This window comes from Lotus japonicus, chromosome 4 (genome assembly GCF_012489685.1).
Source record: "Lotus japonicus ecotype B-129 chromosome 4, LjGifu_v1.2".
In the NCBI taxonomy this organism is placed as follows: Eukaryota; Viridiplantae; Streptophyta; class Magnoliopsida; order Fabales; family Fabaceae; genus Lotus; species Lotus japonicus.
The window spans coordinates 67010098-67035810 of NC_080044.1; the positions used below are offsets into that span (position 1 = coordinate 67010098).

Sequence of the window (25713 nt, forward strand, 5' to 3'; positions counted from 1 at the left end):
ATCAATGTTCAAACTCTGATGAAAAAACTAATTTACTAACATATAACAAGTAGTATTTACGTATAAAAAGAATATATTTCAATTGAACAAAAGTAAAAACTACACATATAAAAATGTACTTTTATATAATCCTCAAACTCCATGTAAATCTATGTACGTGGCATCTGAAGAATAAGCTGGAACATATTTTTCCCGCAAATGAAGTATTTTCATTTTTTTAAGGACAATATTTTAATTGAGTGATGGAAAGTCATTCTTATCTAATGTTTTTTTAAATTAACAGAAAGGGGGGCACAATAGGAGTATGAAGTATGAACCATTATGAACTCTATTATACGATAATCATCATCAATGTCTATCGTATAGCACTATAGCAGGTTTTGTACTGGAAAATGGAAATTATATATGCTATAATTTGGAAAGGGAAATGAGTAAATATGGTGTAGTGGGTGGCACAATTATTGCATACAAGACCGAAGACACATAAGGAAAGTCAAACAAAGCGAGGAGATTGGAAATGATCTCCTCATGGGGACAATTTATTTTCTTAGCCTTCAAAAAAAAAAAAACGAGCCTCAAATTACAACGTCGACAGAATGCAAAATAGCATAGGTTAGAGGCTGTTGGTGATTCACTAATTCTCAAAAGAGTTATGAGTTATGATAAAATAAAACAACACGTTTAACACAATTATATCAACACGTCTAACTTATTTTTATAGTAATTTGGCATACGAGAGGAAGAAGTCAAATGACAATACTGCATCGGCTTCTAGATGATTTCTGGATGGATTTTGTATCAAGATTATTGTTGTTTAAGTGTTTTGTATGGGTAATTATTTGTTCGTACTCCATCGATAATGTGTTTGTATGGAAGGATATTTATTATGGATGCATTTCATGTATGGCGATTGTCAGTTTGATGTGATAATGTGTTACATGCATGTTTGTGATTGTTCTAGATCTAGATCTCACGTGAAAAAGAGACCTTATCCAAAACCCTAGCAGACAAAGCTAGGAGAAAATAAGAGTGTAATATAATAATGGAAAGATACCTTTTACGATGAGTGACCTCCCCTTTTATAGTGGGGTGGTCTAAAATTCTAATGCTAGCTTAATAGGGTCTTTGGGCCTCATAAATCCTCGACCCAGAGAGTTGGTCGCCCTAAAGAGGCCTCGTCTAGCCGTCCTATAGTCACACCAAGCTTTAACTTTGGGCAGGTCCTCTCATGATCAGGTCTCGCCCAATCCACAAGCCCACAAGACACGCGCCTGAAGTATGAGGGCAAAGTGTCTTAATTTCCTCAAGTCTTAGCGAACATATGCGCCCTTGGATGACTCGTTATAAAGATAACCCTTCGATTTGTGGTCACGACCAATACCCCAGGATGTCCCCCCACAACTAGCCTTCCAGTCTACATTGCTTTAATCTCGACTTGGGCAATGAAGCTCGCCCTCCATAAAGCATATAGGTCGCCAACATGGCGTCATAATCATACAACCCACCGCAAGGGGCAACTAATAAACGTAAGTGCTAACAACGGCATAATAAACATACAACCCGCCAGAAGGGGCGACTAATAATCATAAGCGACGTCGAATCGTCCACGCCTGAAGAGGTTGCCCGCCGGATGATGAAATCACTTCTGGGGAGTATCTGACCAGCCCACAAGACACTGCGCCTAAAGCATGAAGGCAAAGTGTCTTAACGGTCTCGACTCTCCATCGTTTCCTTCTGCCTTTCACGACTTGCCATGGAGCTCGCCAATTATGCTCGCCTCAAGTCATGCGCCTTTCAGAAGCATATTGTCATGCTTTGTATGACCTGTTACTTGTCTTTCCCATGTGTCAATCTAGAAGGCAATGATTAGTTTTTCCAACAAATATAATCAACATGCTTAATCGCCTCTTTATGACGAATCATAATATTTTGAACGCCCTGGGCGTTGCTCTTTCTTTCACCTCCATCTTAAATGAACAAGAAAACTTGTATATTGAAAATTACATGTCATAGAGTTACTTAAACAATCAAATGTGAATAACTATATTCTTTAATCGTGAATAACTGTGAGACCCAAGTTTTTAAGCTTAGAATAAATAAATTAAATTCATATTCACGATTAGGTTTCGATGTATCGTGACGGAAACCTGAACAAGTGTTTACCAAATGGACTAAATTTATGAAGGAGAAAGTTCAGGAAAAGACTAAGAATAGTATTAAAGTCGATATAAGTTATAACGCGAGTCTTATTCGCTTACGCCTAATTTGCACTTAAAGACACGATGGAAACTAATTCCAAAAATCTTCAGAGAAATGTTAGAACTTCTCTTAATCTTTTCCATGACAAGCGTTTCGATCCGAAACCCTGGAATGTACGAACGTCCGATTCCAATTCTCGGAAGTTTGTCGAAACTAAATCCCTGATAACTCAAGAAACTTAAAATAAACGGTCGTTGAAGACTTTTTCTATTCGGAGCTTCAAACGAAGATTCCACACGTGTACGCCTATTTCTTTCGAGGTTTCTAATCTTTCTTCAGAAAGAAGTTTTCTCATTCGACATCAACTGCAAAAAGTAGTTTTTCGAGTAAAATAGATTTACACCGACTTTGGATCGTTTGTCTTAATTCCAAGAAACCTATTCTGAGTTTTGGAATTCTGTCGCCAGAACCTATCTTAGAAATCACAGAGGAAGGCACAGGAAAAATCGGAATCGCGAAATTTTCATTTTTCCGCATTTTCCATTAACTATAAATAACTTGAAAAAAAATCAAAAAAATCCTCACCAACATTAACATCAAACCCACGAGCTTGGAGGAGAAGGAGGGAGAAAAGATTTTCGCCGTTTCTTGCCTGATCGCTGCACCGTTCGTTGCTACGCGTAGACCTCGAGGTATAGATGTTATTCCTTACTTCTGATCGTAAATTCTACCGCTTTTCTCTATGTCTTTCTGTGCTCAAAGTTTTGAGCTTTTTGTAAAACCGTCCAAATAACTTGATTTCAGTGTCTAAACTTATTGCCTAGATGCCCAAGAGCATGAATATCAGGTTGTTTTCTGCTGAATCTCGCCGAATTGCCGCCGAGTTTCAATTTTGCTCGAAAAAACCCATTTTTGGCCAAAGCTTCGTTCTTTGGATTAAAAACTCTCGACTGAGCTTAGTGTCAGTAGGATTAGTTGTTATAAATGTCGTTAGGAACACGCTAATTAAATTTATTTCTCAAAATTCCGACTTTGAGTTTTCAGGCTAAAAACACTGACCAAAATACCCCTGTGTTAGTTTTCGACCCGATAATTTTTCTGAGAGTTTCCCTGGCCTAGATATCGCCTAAGAATACCTAGGAATTAAATTAGATCGAAGAAAAAGTTCGGGAAACCCTATTTTGATAGTGGCCGAAACTTATTTGCTCTGGTATCGTGTCTAAGAATAATTTTTGGGTCTGTATGACCTGAGTTATAGCGTAGCTCTCTCCGTTGTCTAAATTTTGGCTTTGGTTTCGTGTCATTCCGAGTTTTGTAGCTCGAGTTATGCACGTTTTAGCGAATAAAGTGTTTTTTGTACAAAACTTGAATCGAGTCAAAACTCATCCATTCGGGGAAAGCCCTTCCATTCGTGCTTAAATGTTGTACTCTGAAGCTTCTTGAGCTTTGTTGAACATTAGTTAGGATTGTTTCGACTGTATCGACTTGTTTTGATTCATTATTGCTTTGTTTGCTCAAAGGTTCAATTGTGGAAACTTTGGGATTGACTGAACAAGCTTGTGAGGGAAACCTGCACTGCGAGACTGGAACAACTCGAGGTGAGGGTAACTTACTTACTAGCTATTTGTATTGTAGGCGTCGATAACTTCGACTTGAATACTGCTTGATATTGAAGATTGCATTGAATGTTGTTTATCGCTTTGAACTGGAAAATGTTTTCTGGAGGCTTCAGCCGAGTGAACTTATGTGAGACGTGTGTCTTCGTTTTCTGAGAGGCTTCGGTCGTTTACTGGTTTCCGTCTTATGATTTCCGTACTGAATTATTGTTATATTGATATTGTTATTGAACTGAGCTATATGCTATTATTTTTGTTGAGTTTACGATGTTTTGCATATGCTCTATTGAATTATACTGAATTGAGATAGTACTTGATTATATGATTTCGGAGTGTGGGGAAAACGTGATGTTATGCCATGCTAATGACGAGGTTTGGGAAATGTTAGGCAGGCTTTGACTGGAGGTCTAAGCCATAGTCATTTTAGGATCGAGACCTTCCCGGGGAATTACTTGGGTTTATTGAGATCTTTTTACTTATAGAGTTTTGGAACAAAAGAGAAACGAAACTTGACTTCATAAATGAAATTCATAATGCATTAACCAAAAATAGAACATCTTCAAATAGTAATAACAATTTCTTGGAAAAGACTTAGGATCTGAAATAAGTTTGAAAACGGGAAGTGTCGGCGATCCTAGCGTTGTGACTGGGACAGTCACTGAGTGCGGATGACACTCCTTGCTCCTTGAGCATTTGGTTCAGTCTTCAAGAGGATGAGCTGTTGTGACGAGAAGTCACAGAATGCGAGCAACATTCTCTCTAATTGTTGATGAGTTGTTTGGCCATCGAGATGGTGAGCCAGGGTAACTTGAAAGGTCACTGAGTGTGAGATGCATTCTTTTGCTCGTGGAGCAGTTTGGTTGGCCATCGAGACGGTGAGCCAAAGTGACTAGGAAAGTTACCAAGTGCGACTAGCACTTCCTTGTTTACCTTAGGGTATTGTGGAGACAATGTACTCTAGCTAGACACGCGTACCTTGGTGAGGACGTTTCGTTGTTTGGCTAACCATATTGCATTCATGCATACATTTCTTGGAAAGTGTGCTGCTTTCTGAAGGACGATCTCAGATCGGACTTCATTGGAGCGAGATGCTTCACATGAGCGTGCTGCTTCACAGGAGCGAGATGCTTCATAAAAGCGAGATGCTTTAGCGGAGCTAGATGCTTGGCTTGTCCCATCCATCGAGATGGTGACATTTTATCCGGATCATATTTTGAGCATGACATTGCATTGGCACGCCATGCACTTAACTATATTTGTTGATGTGTTGAAGATCCAATTATCATTTGTGATTTGATGTTGATAAACATCGTTATATATCTTGATGATTTGATGTTGATAAATATGTTATGTATCTACCTTAGGGTAGGCAATACATAAATTATATGTATATATACAACATATATATATACTCCATTATTCTTCACATGTTGTTTGTATTATCTATTATACTCTATAAGTTGACCCTCGCGCCTTGGCTTTGTGTTCATATTTGTGTTTGGGCGGTCGGCCTGCTGCCAGACGTTCAACGGCTGATTCGTGATGGTTCGTCGTTCGGGGAGGACCCGGAGCGAAATGACTACTACTGAGCCTTCGACGTGGAACCAGACTTCATGCAGGATCAGATGAGGGTCGATGTTAGGGGTGTAGTATATCGGGTGTCGTTGTCATAGCTCTGATTGTTATTTATTATTTTAGGGCAGGGTAGGTCCCCGACTATTAGCTTGTTGTGTGGTTCTCTTCCATGAGGATCACAAGGAGTTTGTCGGACGTAGGAGGTCTTTTGAAGGCCGTTCTGGGCTGACTTACTTTCTTGGAGGACTGTATTTATAAAGGTTATGACTCTGACTATGAGTCGCACTTTTTGCCTGCGGGCACTACCTTTAGTTACGTGATGTTACTTTCCATCACTTGAGGACACTCGTGACGATGATTTTGGTTGCAGCGAGGGCTGTGCTTTTATTGTATATTAGTCGTTGTTAATCGCGAATGAGTTGAGTCTTTATTTCGACAAGTCTTTTTATTTTTAAACAAAACGAAAAAAAAATATATACCTGTTTTTTTCGCTTCATTTTATTTTTGAGTTACTAAAGTGACTCCCGAAAATCGGGGTGTTACAATAACTATATTCTTTAATCCTGTCACCTTGAACTAAATAACAATTCTTTTAAGAACTTAACCATATTTCAGTCATTCTTGAAAATGCAAAAATGTGTAAAGTTTAGAAGATATCAAACTATGCTTTATTTTACATCGGCTTCCCTTTCTTATAGGTCGCCTCCTTTTGAATGAGTACGTCCATTCTTTGGAAATTTGGCGTGTCTTTTGCCCGCCTTTTCCACAACAACTTTATTTCACTCGAGTATCACCTGCAATAAGAAATTCAAACCCTTCACCCTTCTTTTTTTTTTTTTTACCGAAACTTGGCTCGCTGTGGCGAGGCTTAGTCGTTTTGTTGTAATGGGCCTCACCCTTTTTGACTTTCCTTTCGGTTGTTTCATTGTAATGGGCCTCGCCCCTTTTCTTGAATGAAATGAAAGTTTTATTTTTCTCAACTTGTGAGCTTTTGTCTTTGCTTTATATATCTTACTGAGACTTATGCTTGCCATGGCAAGGCTTGCTTAGTTGGCTTCAGGTTACTCAAGGCTTAGGCACATTTTACTGGTCTTAGTCCTTTTACAGACTGGGCTTGATTTCTAGTGGCCATTAGAATTGCCAAGGCTGTGTATGCTCAGTGTGCCGCTTTCTTATTCCGAAAGTCTTACACGTGGTAGCTTGTACCTTTGACATTTTGTCATTGCGCACTATAGTTTGGAAACAAACAGAATCAACTCCCGCCCATGGGTGACCCAAGATAACTGCAATTTTCTTGTTTTCTTCTTCTTCTTCTTCTTTTTTGTTTTTTTGATATATCATGTTGCAACTTGTTGTAACAGGAAGGGATGCCTCAACTACATCTTCCTTTTCCTTTCCTCAACCTATTTGCTTATCAAGATGTCACTTAGCTCACCCATCTCACATTGCTCGTCAACAACATGCTATGGGCGAGCTCAACAACTTCTCTTTGATATCACATGATATTTGGTATGAGGGAAATTTAGAATATGTCATTAAAGTGACAACATACTGGAATTGATCTTCCCAAAACATGTTAATTCTAGGTAATCACATTTGAAGAGAAGCATCATGAATAATCTTTAGAACAAACAATCAAAGTCAGCTTATTAGATATGCAAACTCAGCGTGCCAAATTGGTTATTTCTAACATTTACTTCTATCAGATGGAGCTCACCAGCATTTTATAAAAAGATTGAAGCCACATGCTTTCACATTCCACTAATTAATTTGAGAAAAGATACATGATCATTTGAACTTCATACATAAAGTGTAAAGACTTAACCACTTTGTCAACCACTTATTCTCTTCTCTAAGTTCCAATCCATAACAAGCATAATAAAGAGACTGTTACACAATAATGGAGCTGCAACAACACCATTCTCTATAACTTTACTTTCAGATTAATCAAACCACTCTCCTTCTCTCTCTTTTTTGAAAACTGAAACGAAATCAACATCCTCTTAAGGACTTTCAAAAGCAACACCATTTTAGATGTTCTAAGAAATTTCACATGATATAAATTGAAAAGAGAACATGTTACACATTTCAATATTGCATGAAGTAAAGCATTCAAACAAAGCCTCAAAGCTAAATTCATCTCCTTATGAGCATTTCAGCAAAAACTTTAGAGTCAATGAATTATCCTTTCTTGTAATGACAACCATTCGACAATGAATCTATTTAAAGAACTGTTTTTATGTCACTGGTGAGCACTTATGCAATATTTTCTCATACCTTATTGTGATAAATTATGTGTGGAAAGAATACAACCCTATCTATTGTTAACATGTTTCTGAAAATCAATTCGTTATCCTATAATGACACAGCACAGTGAAGATGACAGCACACATACTGACAATTAATTCAGTGAGACATCAAAGAGTTCAACTCTTCATAAGCATCTAATAACATGATAATTTTCACTATTCATCAGAGGGAACTAGTTTTGAGATTGGGCTTACCTGTCTTGCAGTCTCAGTTCCCGTTTTTAGTTGTTATGCTGGTTTTTAATATTTACTTTCCTCAAGTTTGTCCTTCATAAGCTCCTACAGGAGTCCAGCCAAGGGTCTAGAGCTACAAAGCAGTGGATGAGAAATTTCTATGCCAAAGAAGAACATTAGTGTGACAATTGAACAATGATCTGTAAATCATCACCTGTAGCACACATTTATGATTCTTAACATGTTAAAAGTAGTGCATAACTTAGCTATAACTCAAAACACCACTAAGCAATTAGTAAGAAAATAATGGAGTAAGATTGAGGAGCACATGCCCCATGTTTATGAATTGATTATCAGTTCCAAATGTTACTCTTCACTTAAACTATTAAAATCAGCATACCTCATAAGGTAAGTTATCCTGTTTGCATAGAGAAAGGCACTAGGAAATTTAAGATCAATTTTCCCACAAGTCAATGAACATGCTTAAATATATTCCAGGATCTTATATCAGACATCACAATATATGTTCTAGTAAATCGATCGCAGTTTGGTCTTTCAATTATAAAAAGTCCAATTTTTCGTCCCCAGCTATCCATTGAGTAAGCATGTAAGATTCAAGTGTGACTTTGAAAAAGCACATAATTTTGAAAATAGTATGTGAGCTTGTAGGCTGGTCAGATACTCCCCAGACGTGATGTCATCATCCGGCGGGCAACCTCTTCAGGCGTGGACGATTCAACGTCGCTTATGATTATTAGTCGCCCTTTCTGGCGGGTTATATGTTTATTATGCCGTTGTTAGCACTTACTTTTATTAGTTGCCCCTTGCGGTGGGTTGTATGTTTATGACGCCATGTTGGCAACCTATATGCTTTATAGAGGGCGAGCTTCATTGCCCAAGTCGAGATTAAAGCAATGTAGACTGAAAGGCTAGTTGTGGGGGGACATCCTGGGGTATTGGTCGTGACCGCCAATCGAAGGGTTATCTCTATAACGAGTCATCTAAGGGCGGCATATGTTCGCTAAGACTTGAGGCAATTAAGACACTTTGCCCTCATACTTCAGACACATGTCATGTGGGCTTGTGGACTGGGCGGGACCTGATCATGAGAGGACCCACCCAAAGTTAGAGCTTGGTGTGACTATAGGACGGCTAGGCGAGGCCTCTTTAGGGCGACCAGCTCTCTGGGTTGAGGATTTATGAGGCCCAAAGGCCCAATTAAACTAGCATTAGGATTTTAGACCACCCCACTATAAAAGGGGAGGTCACTCATTGTAAAAGGTATTTTTCCATTATTATATTACACTCTTATCTTCTCCTAGCTTTGTCTGCTAGGGTTTTGGATAAAGTCTCTTCTTCACGTGAGATCTAGGTCCAGAACAGTGGTTTAAGCACATGGTTTGCGTTTTATGTATGAATGACCTGTAAAACAAATTAAGGGAAAACGCACCCACAAATCAAGTGCATTAGATGCGGAATATTTAGATTGAGATATGTAAATAGAATGGTGGCTTTAGGCTAGGATTACTATTAATTGTTTTTTTCCCAAAAGTGAATTAACTAATATATCACTTGACTTTGGGAGTTCCAAAATATATTTTATGCAATGTCCAAAAAAAATTCCTTTTATATACTTGTTTGATGACCTCATGACCAGCTCTAAGTAACCAATAGAAGATGGCTATGTTTGACATGTTTAGCTGATAAGCTAGCTGAAAGCTGAAAAGTTAGCTGAAAGCTGATAAGCTAGCTGAAAGCTGATAACTGAAAGCTGAAAAGCTACATGATTGAAACAAAAGTGTTTGATAAAACGAGCTGTTAAACAAGCTGAAATTGTAAAATGACATAAAAAGATATACTTGTATAATTATTTTTATATTTAACATTACTTTATTTTCACGTTAATACATATATGATATTAATATTAAAATTATTATCACTTTAAATATTTTATTAACTCAAGTTATTTATCATCTTAAAAATATAATATTGATTTTTACTTATTTTTATTAATATAATATTTTTAGTACTTATGATGCGCAGCGGTGTGGCGGGAACTGCATACGTAAGTGTGAGGGGAAAATATGTTTAGTGTTTTTATAAATATATAAGGGTAATGGTGGAATTTTAATAAAATAATAAGAATAAAAATGAGAATAAATTTAATAAGCTTTAAGCTATAAGCTACCTGAGATAGCTTATAGCTTAAATCTTTAAGCTATTGAAATAAGCTCATTCACCAAATACTTTTGAAGAGCTTTTAAGCTAGTCAAATAAGCTATAAACTAGCTGAAATGACATGCCAAACATAGCCGATATATGCAGTGCACATATAGATAAATTTGTTTAATTTATTAGAAAGTCGGTTCCAACTTAGGAGCATTATTAATTTATTATTCCATATGATATCTTAATCTATTCACTTATATCACTTGTAAGTTACTACTTGTAGTAAGGGATTATAATAATAAAGATAAAAGAAGAAAAGGTGAAAATTGAACAATAATGGTGGCATGCATACGGGGTCACTATCTTGGGCGGTGGCAAAATGCGCACAAAACGACGAAAGAAAAACAGAGGGAAACTTGGTGGCAATGACGCGGGTAGTTAATTAGTTGAAACTTGAAACGTGAAATGTGAGTTTGAGACTCCAAAAAAGGCTGCGTTCGTCTTATCTTATTAACATGAACTACTCTTCTCTTCCCTTCCCCTGAAGGCATATATAAGGTACCTTTCGGCAATAATTGCAGATTACTTAGTGAATAGTGTTTCAATTATTTGACATTATTTAACGCGTTTTGAATTTAATCACAAAAGTTTAAGTGAGATACTATCTAGTATCTACTATCAATTATTTGACCTTCCAGCGGTTGGTTGTGGAACAAGGCTAAGAAAATACCTGCAACATCACTTCCACGTTCAAATAAGAAAAATTAGAGCGTAAGAATGACCGGAGTAAAAGAAAACTCTAGTTGAGAAAGGTATGCGTGCTGATGTTGTTGGAACCGTGGAGGTGATGGACAACTCATAAATAACTCTATTATTGATTCACCGTTAAAAAATAAATTTGTCATTTTTTGGTGTAAATAGAAAAGGAAGAGAAAAGAGATAAATAATTAATGTGATTATGAATGATATAGATGAGCGGATGTCGGAGGAATTTATTATGCACATCTAAAAATTTGTGCATAGTTACACCAAAGCACTTTTGACCTATGGTAGCAGGTTTAGCAGGTTATTTTTAAAAAAATTCAAAAAGCATATATATTAGTAAATTAGTTAATGTCGTAAAATCTAGTTATAAAATCTAAGAATCCATAATATATACATTTAGGGGTTTTTCTAGGTCCAATCATCGCATACGTGGCAACTCATGATTGACTAATTTCATTAAAAATCCTACATGGCAATCATTTCTCCTTTCCTCTTAATGTACACCATTCTCCTTAACCTACACTCCTCTCTATTTAAAAGCCTATATAAGACTCTTATTCTTCATTCATCTCTCTATTATTTGGATTTCTCCTTAACCTACACTGCTTCTTCAATCATCTCTTGCATTTTATATTTTTTGAGCCTTTCTACATGGCTTCAAGATCTCATTTTGTGGTTCTTCATGATTATACAAGGTATGTACTTTTTCTCATCTGAAATCAATTTTTCATGTTTTTGGTGTGTGTTATTGTAATCTAATCTCATTCCTTCAAAATTCATGTTTTACTAACCCTAATATGATATTCTTCTCATTCCCTTTCAACAATTTTTTTACAGGATTATGGTGTCATTAGACCTATAGACGCTGAAAATAACAATTTCACGGATATGGATCAAGGGTATATTATTATTATTGATCATGTGAGTGTTCGGCAAATTAATGGAAATTTGAGGCAGTGACATAGTTTGTTTTAGGTTTGAAAGAATAGCAAATAGAATTATTGAAGTTAAGGTGGTGTATGAAATTATTTAGTTAGTTGTTATTCATTCCAAAATTTAATCAGTTGTTGTTTTGTCTTGGGTATCTTTTCGTGGTTTTGTTTTTCTCAATCTACATGAGAGGATTGTTCTCATGATTTACTTTATTTATCAAATAAAATTCAAGATTAATTGTTATTTTTTTCATTCTGGAATTATCTCATGATTTACTTTGTTTTTCCTTTGTTTTACATGTACAATTTTTTCCTTGACTTCATCACTTTGTCTTGTGGGCTGAATCAAGTTTGATATATTTGACAATTTTGCATTCACCGGCGATTTATAATAATAACATACCCATATATGCCCAATGGTGTTTCTTTTCTTTGTCATCCTTTTACGGTCAAGATTCAAACAAGATTATATATAAAAAAGAATTTTAGCCAAATACCAAAAACACTTTTTTACCATACATTTTAAAAAATACAAATTGTTTTTAATAGCCAATTTAAGTTAGTCTAATATCAATATCATTCATGTCAAATTATTGTTTTATACGATTTTCTTAAAAAAATCCCTTTTGAAATAAGTTCCATTTTTAAGATGGAAAAAAACATTTAAATAATTAATTACAAGAATCTCATTTTCCTTGGTTTTAAAATAATTTCAAATTTCAAAATGATAAGAAAAGGTAAAAAAACAATTAATTACTTTTTAAATTCGGTAGCCAAGTTTTATATAAGGAAAAATATTTTCGAAATCAATTCTTTATTTCCTTCAATTTCCTTATATAAACCACTTAATTATATTAATTTCCTTATTTAAAATCATAAAAGACATTAAATGTCTTATGGAATAAATGCTATTTTCGTATTTTTTAAACAAGGAAATTTAAAATAATTAAAAAAATTTAATGCATTGACTATTTATTTAAGGAAAATATTTTCGAAATTATTTATTTATTTTCTTCAATTTCCTTATATAAACCACATAATTATGTTAATTTCCTTATTTAAAATCATAAAAAACAGTAAATGCTTTATGGAATAAATGCTATTTTCAGTTTTTTTAAATAAGGAAATTTAAAATAATTAAATAAATTTTAATGCATTAACTATTTATTTAAGACAAATCTTTTTGAAACTAATTATTTATTTCCTTCAATTCTCTTATATAAACCACTTAGTTATATTAATTTCTTTATTTAAAATCATAAAAGACATTAAATGCTTTATGGAATAAATGTTATACTGTGATGGCTTTGGATATGGGGTCCTCTATTTGATGCTGGGTAGGATGGTATTTGGCAGTACATTGTGGGGTGCGTTTTTGGTGTCTTTGGTGTTCTGCGGCTGATGTTGCTAAATTTTGGAATGTTCTTGTGGTTGGTAGTGAATTGGCTGTGCCATGATGGAATGGTCTGATATGGCAAGTTGTGATTCTCTCCAGAAGATGTGAATATATTGGCTTATCAGGTCTGCATTATGAAGATAAAATGTGTTGGTTTTATTGAGCTTGGCGGCAGGTCTTGGTATAACAATTATTGGGCTGATGATGCATTGATTGGGGCAAGGTATTGGGATTTGTTATGTTTTGTTGCAAGGCATTTTGTGGATATGCTGTGTGTGGGGTGCGTCTTTGTTTCTTTCTTGATTTCAGGCTTCATAGTTGGTGTGTTGGTATTGGGATTTTTAAATGGAGGTGCTGTGTTTTACTACTTTTGGTCATGGGTGTTTTCTTTTTCTTGGCAAGGGCAAAGGCATTGTTGGACTGAGAGATTTTTTTGGTTTCATGGTGGAAGGCATGGTGGGCATTGGGTATTATCAAGTCTTTGTGCACAAGTGTTATTATTGGTTGGTTCCTTAGCTGCTTGTATTCCACGGTTAATAATGCCTTGTTTTGACAGGTTTGATCTTTGTAATGACTATGTTGAGGGGGGGAAATGTAGGGATCGTTTTTGTTTTATGGGAGGTGGTTTGGGCTCTTGGGTGGTGGTGTACTCTTTTTCCTTCACTAGGTTTTTATCCCAAATGAGTTTTTCCTAGTAAGGTTTTAATGAGGCATCTATCCGAAGCTTTGTTTTTTGCCCAATTTTGTGTTCTTTTAACATGGGAGGGATGTTCCCATGTGGTTGCTTTCACTAATAAAGTTTCTTTTGCTGTAAAAAAATAATAATTAAATAAATTTTAATGCATTCACTATTTATTTAAGAAAATATTTTCAAAATTAATTATTTATTTCATTCAATTTCCTTATATAAACTACTTAGTTATATTAATTAACTAATTTAATATCATAAAATACATTAAATGCTTTATGAAATAAATGCTATTTTCGTTTTTTTTAAATAAGGAAATTCAAAATAATTAAAAAAAATTTAATGCATTGACTATTTATTTAAGGAAATTTTTTTCGAAATTATTTATTTATTTCCTTCAATTCCTTATATAAACCACTCAATTATATTAATTTCCTTATTTAAAATTATAAAAGACATTAAATGCTTTATGAAATAAATGTTATTTTCATTTTTTTTAAATAAGGAAATTTAAAATAATTAAATAAATTTTAATGCATTTAATATTTATTTATGGAAAATATTATCGAAATTAATTATTTATTTTCTTCAATTTCCTTATATATACCTTTAATTTTATTAATTTCCTTATTTAAAATCATAAAAGACATTAAATGTTTTATGAAATAAATGTTATTTTCGTTTTATTCAAATAAGGAAATTTAAAATAATTAAATAAATTTTAATGCATTAACTATTTATTTATGAAAATAATTATTTTTTTCCTTCTATTTCCTTATATAAAACACTTAAATATATTAATTTCCTTATTTAAAATCATAAAAGACATTAAATGTTTTATGGAATAAATGCTATTTTCATTTTTTTTAATTAAAGATATTTAAAATAATTAAATAAATTTTAATGTATTGACTATTTATTTAAGGAAAATATTATTCAAAATTAATTGATTAACTTCTTCTATTACCTTATAGAAACATTTAATTACGTGAAACACGTTTTCTTTCTTTTAAAATAATTTCCATTTTAAAACTGGAAAAAAACATTTAAATAATTAATTACGTATTAAATAATCGATTTCCTTATATCCAAAAATTAATGACATGAATCCCCTTTTCCTTGGTTGTAAAATAATTTCAAATTTTAAATTATAAAAAAATGTTAAAAATATTTAAAAACTTTTAAAATTCGGTAGCTAAGTCTTATGTAAGGAAATTAATTTTCAAAATTAATTATTTATTTCCTTCAATTTCCTTATATAAATTACTTAATTATATTAATTTTCTTATATAAAATCATAAAGGACATTAAATGCTTTATGGAATTTAACTCAACTTCCGGGATGATACTTGATTTCATGAAATTAATGATTTTCCCATAAGTCGCTCACCCTACTCTTTTATCCGATTACCCGATGTCCTAAACCTATATGTCGGCTACAACTGTTTAATCGGTGAGACTTTGTTAATTCTTTTTTTCTTTTTTGTTTACATTTATTCTATATTTTTCTGATTTTTAAAAATTATAGATGTAATTGAAGTTTTAACTAAAGTCGGAAGAGTTCAAGAATACAATGTTCACGGAAATGTCGAGAAGATCGTACAATTTGAGCTTTCTACAGCAGGGTAACCGTATTGGCCTTGATGTGAAAATAATTTCAATATTTTTTTTTAGACCGGAAAGTCTAATGTATTTCATTATTTGATTTTGTAGAGCCAAAATAAAATGTGCTTTGATAAGGAACTTTGTAGACGAATATATTGATTTCGTCTCCACTGGTCGTGCACACGGAGTAGTGGTTTTGATTTCGCTTGGGAAAGTAAAGACGCACCCAGGTATGTTGCGTGTACAATTTTTCATTGCCAAATTAGTATTTTCAATTTTACTATTTAGTTATTTCTTAATTTATAAAATATATGTTGTTCACCGATGTAGGCACTACTGACAGATGTATAGCTGCAATATTTGGTCCAACCAGAATTTTTTATCGAGCACCTACTTGAAGAAGATTTAATGGTGAAGTAATGCTCCCACATCGTTGTCTTCACCTTAACAGAATGAAGACTCAATTGTCTTCATAAATTCCAGCAAATTTAGCATTTGAGTTGTAGTGAAATTTTTATGAACTTTGTGTAAGATCAAGATTTGATCAGTGGTTGCATCTCTATATTTTGATAATTACAATTTAGTTTTGTGATGATGAACAATTATGGTACTCTAACGTTTGTCTTTTTAAAGTGTGACAAACAGGTTCTGATTCTGATATGAGCACATTATTTCAGAAGATAGAAACCGAAGGGGTACTATAAGAAAGATCTTAAAGCTGATCATGTTCGTTCAGAACAGTGAAATATCCTTCAGAAGATCTGAAACTACAAGAAAGCTTTGATATGGATCAAGACAACTTGAAGTTCTGAAGAACCGGAGTCAGAAGTTCTGAGGACCAGACAGTTCAGATGGAACGGTCCAGAAGCAGAGGACTCAAAGTTCTGAAGACTTAAGAAGTTGGCTCAAAAGAACCAAGGTCAGAAGTTCTGAAGCCCAGAAGTTCTGAGGAACGGTTCAGAAGCTACTGTACATAGTTCAGAAGATCCACTGGAAGCTGACATCAGCAGTTACAAGCTTTCAGAATTACACTAATCTTTTAACTTCACGCGAGAACATCTGAAGTATTAAAATGATTAAGTGAACACTGGCATTGTCGCGCAATAAGACAAGTTGTCATAGAATAGAATATCCTGGACATGGATGTTTATTCTCGATGGCGCACTCACCTCGGGCAGCACAATATTCCTTATTCTCTGGATTCCACTACAACCGGTCTCTGCAAAAGCAGATCCTACAACAGTAACATCTCTGAATCCATAAATATAAGAACGCTGCATCAAGATGAAGAAAGCAAGAAGCATTGCACGAATTTAGCAAACATACTTACAAGCTCACAAGCAATATTTCTTCATACGCTTACAATTCTAAGTTTACCCTGCTTATCAGAAGCATTCATTTGTAAACACAAACCTACTACAATCTTATTGTAATTCCTTAAGAGACCAAGGTTGGTCAGATCTTGAGAGGACTGAATCAAGGTTGATTCAGTGATTAGCTAGTCTTGAGAGGATCGGTAGATCAGCTTCTTGAGAGGATACTAGTGAGAAGGTCTTTGTATTGTTAGTCACTTGTAGGTTGCAAGTGCAGTTGTAACACTCATTGATCTTAGTGAATTGCCTTCATCAGAAGAAGGAAGAAATCACCTTCACAGGTGGACTGGATTAGCTTGAGCTTTTATCTCAAGTGAACCAGGATAAAATACTCGTGTGCTTTACTTCCTATCATTCAGCATTTAGTGTTTACCCTTGAGTTTTGAAAAAGCTCAAAAATATACCCAAGATTCAAAAACTCTATTCAAACCCCCCCTTTCTAGTGTTTTTCGCACCTTCAATTGGCATCAGAGCTCCGGTTCTGATTTTAACACCTCACAGTGTTCAGTGATCCAGAACCTTGTGTGAAAAACAACAATGGCCTCCAACACTTCCGCTGACAACAACAACAACAACTATCTCAGAGCTCCAGTCTTTGATGGTGAAAAGTTTGATTACTGGAAAAACAGAATAAAGAGTTTTTTCCTTGGCACTGACCCAGATCTTTGGGATATGGTCATGGAAGGCTACACCTAACCAGTAGATGCTGCAGGAGTGAAGATCCCACGCTCTGAAATGACAGATGCTCAGAAGAAGCGCTTCAAGGATCATCACAAAGCAAAGTCCATGCTGTTCAGCTCAATATCATATGTTGAATATGAGAAAATCTCTGACAAAGAAACAGCAAAATCTATCTTTGACTCCTTGGTCATGACGCATGAAGGAAATGAAGAAGTCAAAGAAACGAAGGCTCTTGCTCTTGTTCAACAATATGAACAATTTAAAATGGAGTCTGATGAAACCATTGAGGAGATGTACTCAAGGTTTCAAACTCTAATTGCTGGAATCAGAGTGCTTGACAAAAGCTACTCTATTGGCGATCATGTCAAGAAAATCATCAGAAGCTTACCTAAGGAATGGATAGCTTTTGTCACTGCCTTGAAACTTTCCAGGAAACTGGACTCTTTAAAGCTAGAAGAGCTAGTGAGTCATCTCAGAAGCCATGAGATCGAACTCAAAGAGCACAAGCCACAGAGGAAAGATAAATTCATTGCTCTCAAGTCAAACAATGCAAAAGCTCTCCAGGCAGAAGAGGAAGATTCCTCTTAAGAATCATCTAATGCATCTGATGATGAAGAACTATCTCTTTTCACAAAGAGAATAAGCAAGCTCTGGAAGAACAGAAAAAGCAAGGGTAAAGGACCAAGCAGAAGCAGAGGAAGATTTGAATCTTCATCTGGTCAGAAGAAGTCCTCTGGGAAGGAAGTCACTTGCTTTGAGTGCAAGGAACCTGGACACTACAAGAGTGACTGCCCTAAATTAAAGAAGGACAAGAAACCAAGGAAGTTCTTCAAGAAGAAGGCTCTTGTGACTTTTGATGCAACTGACTCTGATGAAGCTGAGTCAGAAGAGGATGAAGACATGCAAGGTCTAATGGCTATCACAGGCAGAGATACTGAAGCATTGGAAGATCTGACAGCTTCAGAAGCAGATTCAGAATCTGAGAATGATGATGAGGTATTCTCTACATTTTCTTCATCTGAACTTAGAATTGCCTTATCTGAAATAATGGAAAGATATGATGTGCTTTTAAGTAAACACAAAGAGCTTAAAAGAAAGTATGTTATTAAGATTAGTACATCAGAAGTTCATAACAAGTCTGCCTCAGAACTTAGTAAAGTGAATCACCTTCTTAAATATGAAAATTCTGTTATCCATGCTAAAAATGTTATATTAGAAGATCAACTTGCATCGTCAGATATCAAGCATGAAACTATGTATGAAAGAGCTTTCCAAAGGTTCCTAGCCAAAGGCATAGACAGAAGTCTAATGGCTTCAGTGATCTATGGCGTAAGCAGAAATGGGAACAGAGGCATTGGTTATTCTCAACCCATGAGAAGTAAGCCATCTGAGCCTAATTATAAACCTTTGTATGAACAGTTTGTTCCTGTCGGGACTATCATTCCAGAAAAGGTTACATCCAAGATGGTTAAACCAAAGGGAAAAACTAAACTTCCTAAGTCTATAGTTTATAATCAAGTTTCCATGCATTACCATCCTGTTGCACCCAAAGTTCCTAGGATTGCTGGGAAAACTAACAAGAATGGACCCAAGATATGGGTACCTAAGTCAAGAATCATTCCTGTTGCAGACATCTTATGCAGTTCAGTTAAAACACCTGTCATGGTACCTGGACAGTGGATGCTCGCGACACATGACGGGCATAAAGTCTATATTCCAAAATCTGACGCCACTTAAGTCTGGAGGAGACGTTGGCTTTGGAGGAAACCAGAAGGGAAAGATCATTGGAAAAGGTTCAATAGGAGATGAAAAAGCTCCAGTTATTAATGATGTACTTCTGGTAGAAGGGTTACTACACAACCTACTCTCCATAAGCCAAATAACTGACAGAGGTTATGATGTAATCTTCAATCAAACATGCTGCAAAGCTGTCAGTCAATCAGATGGATCTGTTCTCTTTTCTGGGAAGAGGAGAAACAATATCTATAAGATCAAATCTTCTGAACTGCTATCTCAGAAGGTCAAATGTCTCATGTCCGTGAATGATGAGCAATGGGTCTGGCATAGACGCCTAGGACATGCAAGTCTCAGGAAGATATCTCAACTAAGCAAGCTGACCCTCGTCAGAGGATTGCCTCATCTGAAGTATTCATCAGAGGCCCTGTGTGAAGCTTGTCAGAAGGGAAAATTCACCAAGAAGCCATTCAAAGCAAAGAATGTGGTATCTACAACAAAACCCCTTGAGCTACTTCATATTGATCTCTTTGGACCAGTGAAAACTGAATCCATTGGAAGAAAGAAGTATGGGTTAGTCATTGTGGATGACTATAGCAGGTGGACATGGGTAAAATTCTTGAGACACAAGGATGATGCTCATTCTAAGTTTGCAAAGTTCATTACTCAAGTTCAGAAAGAGCTTCAAACTTCAGTGATAAATGTCAGAAGTGATCATGGTGGAGAATTTGAGAACAAAGCTTTTAAAGAGTTGTTCAACTCACAAGGAATCTCTCACAACTTCTCTTGTCCACGCACTCCGCAACAAAATGGAGTAGTTGAAAGAAAGAACAGAACTCTTCAAGAAATGGCTCGTACTATGTTGCAAGAAACTAGTCTGGTCAAGCACTTCTGGACAGAAGCAATCAGTACTGCTTGTTATATCCAGAACAGAATCTCCATAAGACCAATTCTGGAGAAGACTCCTTATGAGCTATGTAAAGGAAGACAACCAGATATATCTTACTTCCATCCTTTTGGAAGCACTTGCTACATGCTCAACACCAAGGATAAATTGGGTAAATTCGATTCTAAAGCTTTAAAATGTTATTTTCTTGGTTATTCTGAAAGATCAAAAGGTTTTAGAATTTATAATATTTTGCATCAAACTGTTGAGGAATCTATTCAGATCAGATTTGATGACAAGCTTGACTCAGAAAAGTCAAAGCTGTTTGAAAGATTTGCAGATTTAAGCATTGATCCATCAGATGCAAATCAACCAAAAGACAGTCCACAGACTGTTGCTTCAGAAGCAGAAGGTTCAGAAGATGCTTCAACAACTTCTGATCTGCTTCAGAGAAAGAAGAGGATTATTACCTCTCATCCAGAGGAACTGATTCTTGGGAATAAAGACTCTCCAGTCAGAACAAGGTCCATGCTTAAAACGTCAGAAGAGACTCTTCTGAGTCTGAAGGGACTTGTATCTATCATTGAGCCCAAATCAGTTGATGAAGCTCTTGAAGATAAAGGCTGGATTCAAGCAATGCAAGAAGAACTTGATCAGTTCACCAAAAATGATGTATGGTCATTAATGCCTAAACCCAAAGGTTTCCATGTCATAGGAACCAAGTGGGTATTCAGAAATAAGCTGAATGAAAAAGGAGAAGTCACCAGAAACAAGGCTAGACTTGTGGCTCAGGGCTACAGTCAACAAGAAGGAATTGATTACACTGAAACCTTTGCTCCAGTGGCAAGGCTTGAAGCTATAAGGCTACTAATTTCCTTTTCAGTGAATCACAACATCATCCTTCATCAGATGGATGTCAAGAGTGCCTTCCTAAATGGCTACATTTCAGAAGAAGTGTATGTCAAACAACCTCCGGGTTTTGAGGATGACAAACATCCAGAGCATGTCTACAAGCTCATGAAGTCGCTCTATGGACTTAAACAAGCTCCCAGAGTTTGGTATGAAAGACTTAGCTCCTTCCTTCTGAAGAATGAATTTGTCAGGGGTAAAGGTGACAATACTCTTTTCTGCAAAACCTATAAGAATGATATTCTTATAGTTCAGATATATGTTGATGACATTATATTTGGTTCTGCTAATCCTTCTCTTTGCAAGGAATTTTCTAAGATGATGCAGGCTGAATTTGAGATGAGCATGATGGGAGAACTCAAGTACTTCCTGGGAATTCAAATTGATCAACAACCAGGAGTCACTTATATCCATCAGAAGAAGTACACTCTAGAACTTCTGAAGAAATTCAACATGAGTAACTGCAACATATCTAAAACTCCAATGCATCCTACATGCATTCTGGAAAAAGAGGAAGTTTCATCTAAGGTTTGTCAGAAGCTCTATCGTGGGATGATAGGCTCTCTTCTTTATTTAACAGCTTCTAGACCTGATATTTTGTTTAGTGTGCATCTCTGTGCTAGATTTCAATCAGATCCTAGAGAAACTCACTTAACTGCTGTTAAGAGGATTCTCAAATATCTGAAAGGAACTACTAACCTTGGCTTGATGTATAGAAAAACATCAGAGTATTCACTTTCAGGTTTTTGTGATGCCGACTTTGCTGGTGATAGAGTGGAAAGGAAAAGCACCTCCGGAAGTTGTCATTTCCTTGGAACAAATCTTGTCACATGGTCAAGCAAGAGACAGAACACAATTGCCCTATTAACTGCAGAGGCAGAGTATGTTTCAGCTGCCACTTGTTGCACACAAACCATATGGATGAAGAATCATCTGGAAGATTATGGTTTATTTCTAGAGAAGATTCCGATCTTCTGTGACAACACAGTTGCTATCTCATTGAGCAAGAATCCTATCCTACATTCAAGAGCAAAGCATATCGAGGTAAAATATCATTATATTCGTGATCATGTTCAGAAGGGCACTCTATCATTAGAGTATGTTGATACTGACCATCAATGGGCAGATATTTTCACTAAGCCCTTAGCAGAAGATAGGTTTCTGTTTATTCTTGAAAATATGAATATGGACTTTTGTCCAGAGTAAGAAACCTTCAGAACTTCTGACCTCGTTACTTCTGAACCCATCAGAAGTTACCTTTCAGAAGTTACTCGATCAGAAGTTAATTAACCCATTGGTTAAACTCCTGTGGCAGATAACAAAACACGTGCCACTCTTTTGTGACACAGTTCCCTTGGTCAAGTGGTGTATCTGCTATAATGATGATAATTAATCTCTCCTACTATGCTAGTTTCTGACTGGGTATTTTACAACCGTTGATCTTGTTTTTTGCTTTTCATCTATTAAAATCTCAACGGTTACCTTATAAACCGCTAACGCACGTTTCTAGCGCACTCAGTTACAAAACCGCTTTTAAACTTACTTGTGCATTGCATATTCATCATCTCCCTCCAACTTGTTATCCCTCTCTCTGAACCCTAAAAACATCCACATCAAGAATCATGGCAATTACCAGAAAATCAAAGGCAGTGGTTGAAGCATCCTCACAACCCACTCAAGATGGCCTTCAGAAGCAAAAACTCGAAGAAGCCCAGAAGATTCTGGCAACTGAGAATGTAGTTACATGCACCAAGAGGTTTGATGAACTAGTCGTTTACCACGAATCAAGAGTCGACTTTGAAAGCTTGGCTGCTCATGGGTTCGACATCCGTGCCCAAGTTGAAAAGCAAGGATGGTCAAGCTACTTCGAAAGGCTAAATGGTCCTGTCTATTCCAAGTTGGTGGTAGAATTCTGGAAACATGCGGTTTGCAACGATTACTATGTTGTCTCCCATGTTCTGAACAGGAAAATAATCATATCTGAGGAGTCAATCGCTAAGTTGCTGGGCATGGAATTTCAGCAGGGCAGAAGAATCAAGAATGTAGAGGCAAATCTCCCTGGGATGAGAAGTGTGGTCAACAAAGTGATTTACAACAATTGGTCTCTGGAGAAGACCAAATACAACATCAAAGATCTCAAATCTGAAATGAAGATCTGGCAGAAGATCTTTATCTATTGTATCCATCCCAGAACCGGTGGAACTGATTACTTAAATGCAACTCAGAAGGTAATCATGGAACATATTTCCAATTATAAACCTGTATGCTTGCCATTCCTGCTCTTTAACTATTTGAAGGACTGTGTGAAGAAATCAAGAACTATTGCATCTGACAACAAAAGGCTGATTTCCTACATTCCTTATGGAAGACTGCTTTCTGACATTTTCACTCAGAATCAACTTGTGAAGACACTCACTGAACTAAATCTTCATGATGATCTGACCATGACCATTGGAGATTCTCTCAATGCAACCAAGTTGAAGAAAATGCAGATTGTCAAGACCATTAAGAAGGAACCAATGGAGGACACCTCTGAGCAAGTGCGTCAGAGGAACTACCCTGTAGATGATTTCCCCTTATGGTCTAAGAAGGATAATCCTGAGAGTATTATGGAATACGTCAGGATGCTCAGGAGTGAAGGGGATACCATTACCTTTGATGAATTTGTTGAGAAGCTTCCTGATAGCTCTCCGGATCTGTCTGCCAGATACTCAAGGAAAGCAACAAGCAGCAAGACATCAGATCCCAAAGGGAAAGGGATTTTGATTGAAGAATCCAAGAGAAAAAGGGTTGCTTCTAAATCAGTGGTTATTAGGGAACCGATTCCTGAAGCCTCACCTTCTCCTGAAATCTCTCCTGAAAGAATTGCTGAGGAATCCTCCACAACATCTGACTCTGAAAGCACTGAGGATTCAATGGAAGAATTCATGAATGAAGAAACTGAGAATGGTAATGTTCCTGTGGCCAAGAGGATAAAAGTTGTATTTGATGAGGAATCTGAACAAGACATCAGGGAGTCTTATGCTTTGGAGCAGACTTCTGAAATTGCTTCAGATGCTAGAAGGGAAAGGAGATCCAAGCATGCCTCTGACCCTGCAAGGGATCTCACCAGTTCAACCTCACTCAGAAATAATGCTAAGGTAACCACTAAAAGTACCAATCTTGATTCTGCCTTAGTGATTATGCCTGATCAGCCCATTCCCTTATCCACCTCAATGCCTACGCAAACACAAACTGCCCCCACTAAATCACATTCTCAACCTCAAACACAAGCCACCACTGTTCCAGTCTTCAACTCGTTCATTCAAGGTATTGCCCAGAATGAGGCTACCTTAAAGAAACTGGTTGATCAATTCTCAACCAAGCCCCTATCAACCTCTGAAACCATAATCTTAACCCTTACTGGTGAAGTACCTACAGAGGAAGAAGCTATTGAAGAAGATGATGTTCAGATTCTCAGGCCTCCATATGATGTGCAACCTCTTAGGCAAGTAGCATCTAACATTGAGGATCAGATTCCAGATGCAGTTGGAGAATCCTCTACTTCAAGGCAAAGCCAAGTGCCACTCTCTGAACACCTGGATGAAACTGTTCAATCAGAAGCTGAGATGCCTCTAGTGAATGCTTCAGAACAACAAATTGCTGGAAGCTCAAGCACTTCAGGACCAGATGCAGTCAATCCTGAGCCCACTCTGACACTGGCAACCTCAGTCAGACCTCAGGACCTCATGCAACTCATTAAGGAGTTCTCTGAAGAAGCTACCAGAAGACTACAATGGTTATATCAGGTAACAGACAATCAGCTTAATGCTTCTTTTGTTGAAAATTTATGGACTGCTTTTGAATATTGGTCAGAAGAGCAAGCCCTTGAGTTTCAGAGGCTGCTAGGGACTGAAAAGCGCCTCAGGGTTCATGATGCTAATGCTAGAGCACATGAGCAGAGAGTAAGATTGCTGCGTATGGTGTGTGAGCCAATCAGAAGGGCCATGGCTGAAAGAGCACCCATTGTCTCTGAGCGTACCTCAGAAGATGCTGAAATGGCTTCAGCAGAGGTTGCAGAGGACGGCTCTGAAGGAATAGTAATCTTGGAAGAATCAGATGAAAATGTTGTTGAGAAGCCAGTGCAAACTAAAGAGACAGAAGTTCCTACTTCTGATCAAACTTCAGAAGTTCCTACTTCTGAACCAATCTCAGAACCTTCTCCACTTCCAGATGCTGCTGCTATTGCTGCTCGTTTGAACAGATTAGAAGAAAATCAGCAAAGAATGGTCCAGATAGTTGAGCAACAAGGCATTACTCAGACTGAGCAAGGACAGAGAATAGAATCCCTCATGAAACTTCTGCTTGAGAAGCTTCATTAAGCTTAACCTTCTTCTCACGTTCCCCTCATGCATTGTAGTTAATTCTGATGTTTTAACTGCCTTATCTGTTATGACTCTTATTTTTTTTTTTATTTGACTTCTATTTAATTATATGTTATCATTTAATTCAGTCTTTGCACCGTCCAAGTTAGTCTTGGTAACTTACTTGCTTTAATTGTTCATCTGACTTATGCATGTTTTTCTGTTACTATTTTCTCCTTATAATCCGTTCCTTCCTTCTTCTCTTCACACAATTCACTTCAATTCATCTCATTCCTTCTTCAAATCCTCTTATCTTCAAGCAAATTGTCCACAGTTGAGATGATCACCGCTCTCAAGAC

General features: G+C 36.3%; 1 protein-coding gene across 1 annotated transcript; it reads left to right on the forward strand.

Moving 5' to 3' along the window:
• Window positions 1-22633: 22633 nt before the first annotated feature.
• Window positions 22634-25372, forward strand: LOC130713198 (uncharacterized). Its single transcript, XM_057562988.1, has one exon. The coding sequence runs from the start codon at window positions 22634-22636 to the stop codon at window positions 25370-25372; it is 2739 nt and encodes a 912-aa protein (XP_057418971.1).
• Window positions 25373-25713: the final 341 nt, after the last annotated feature.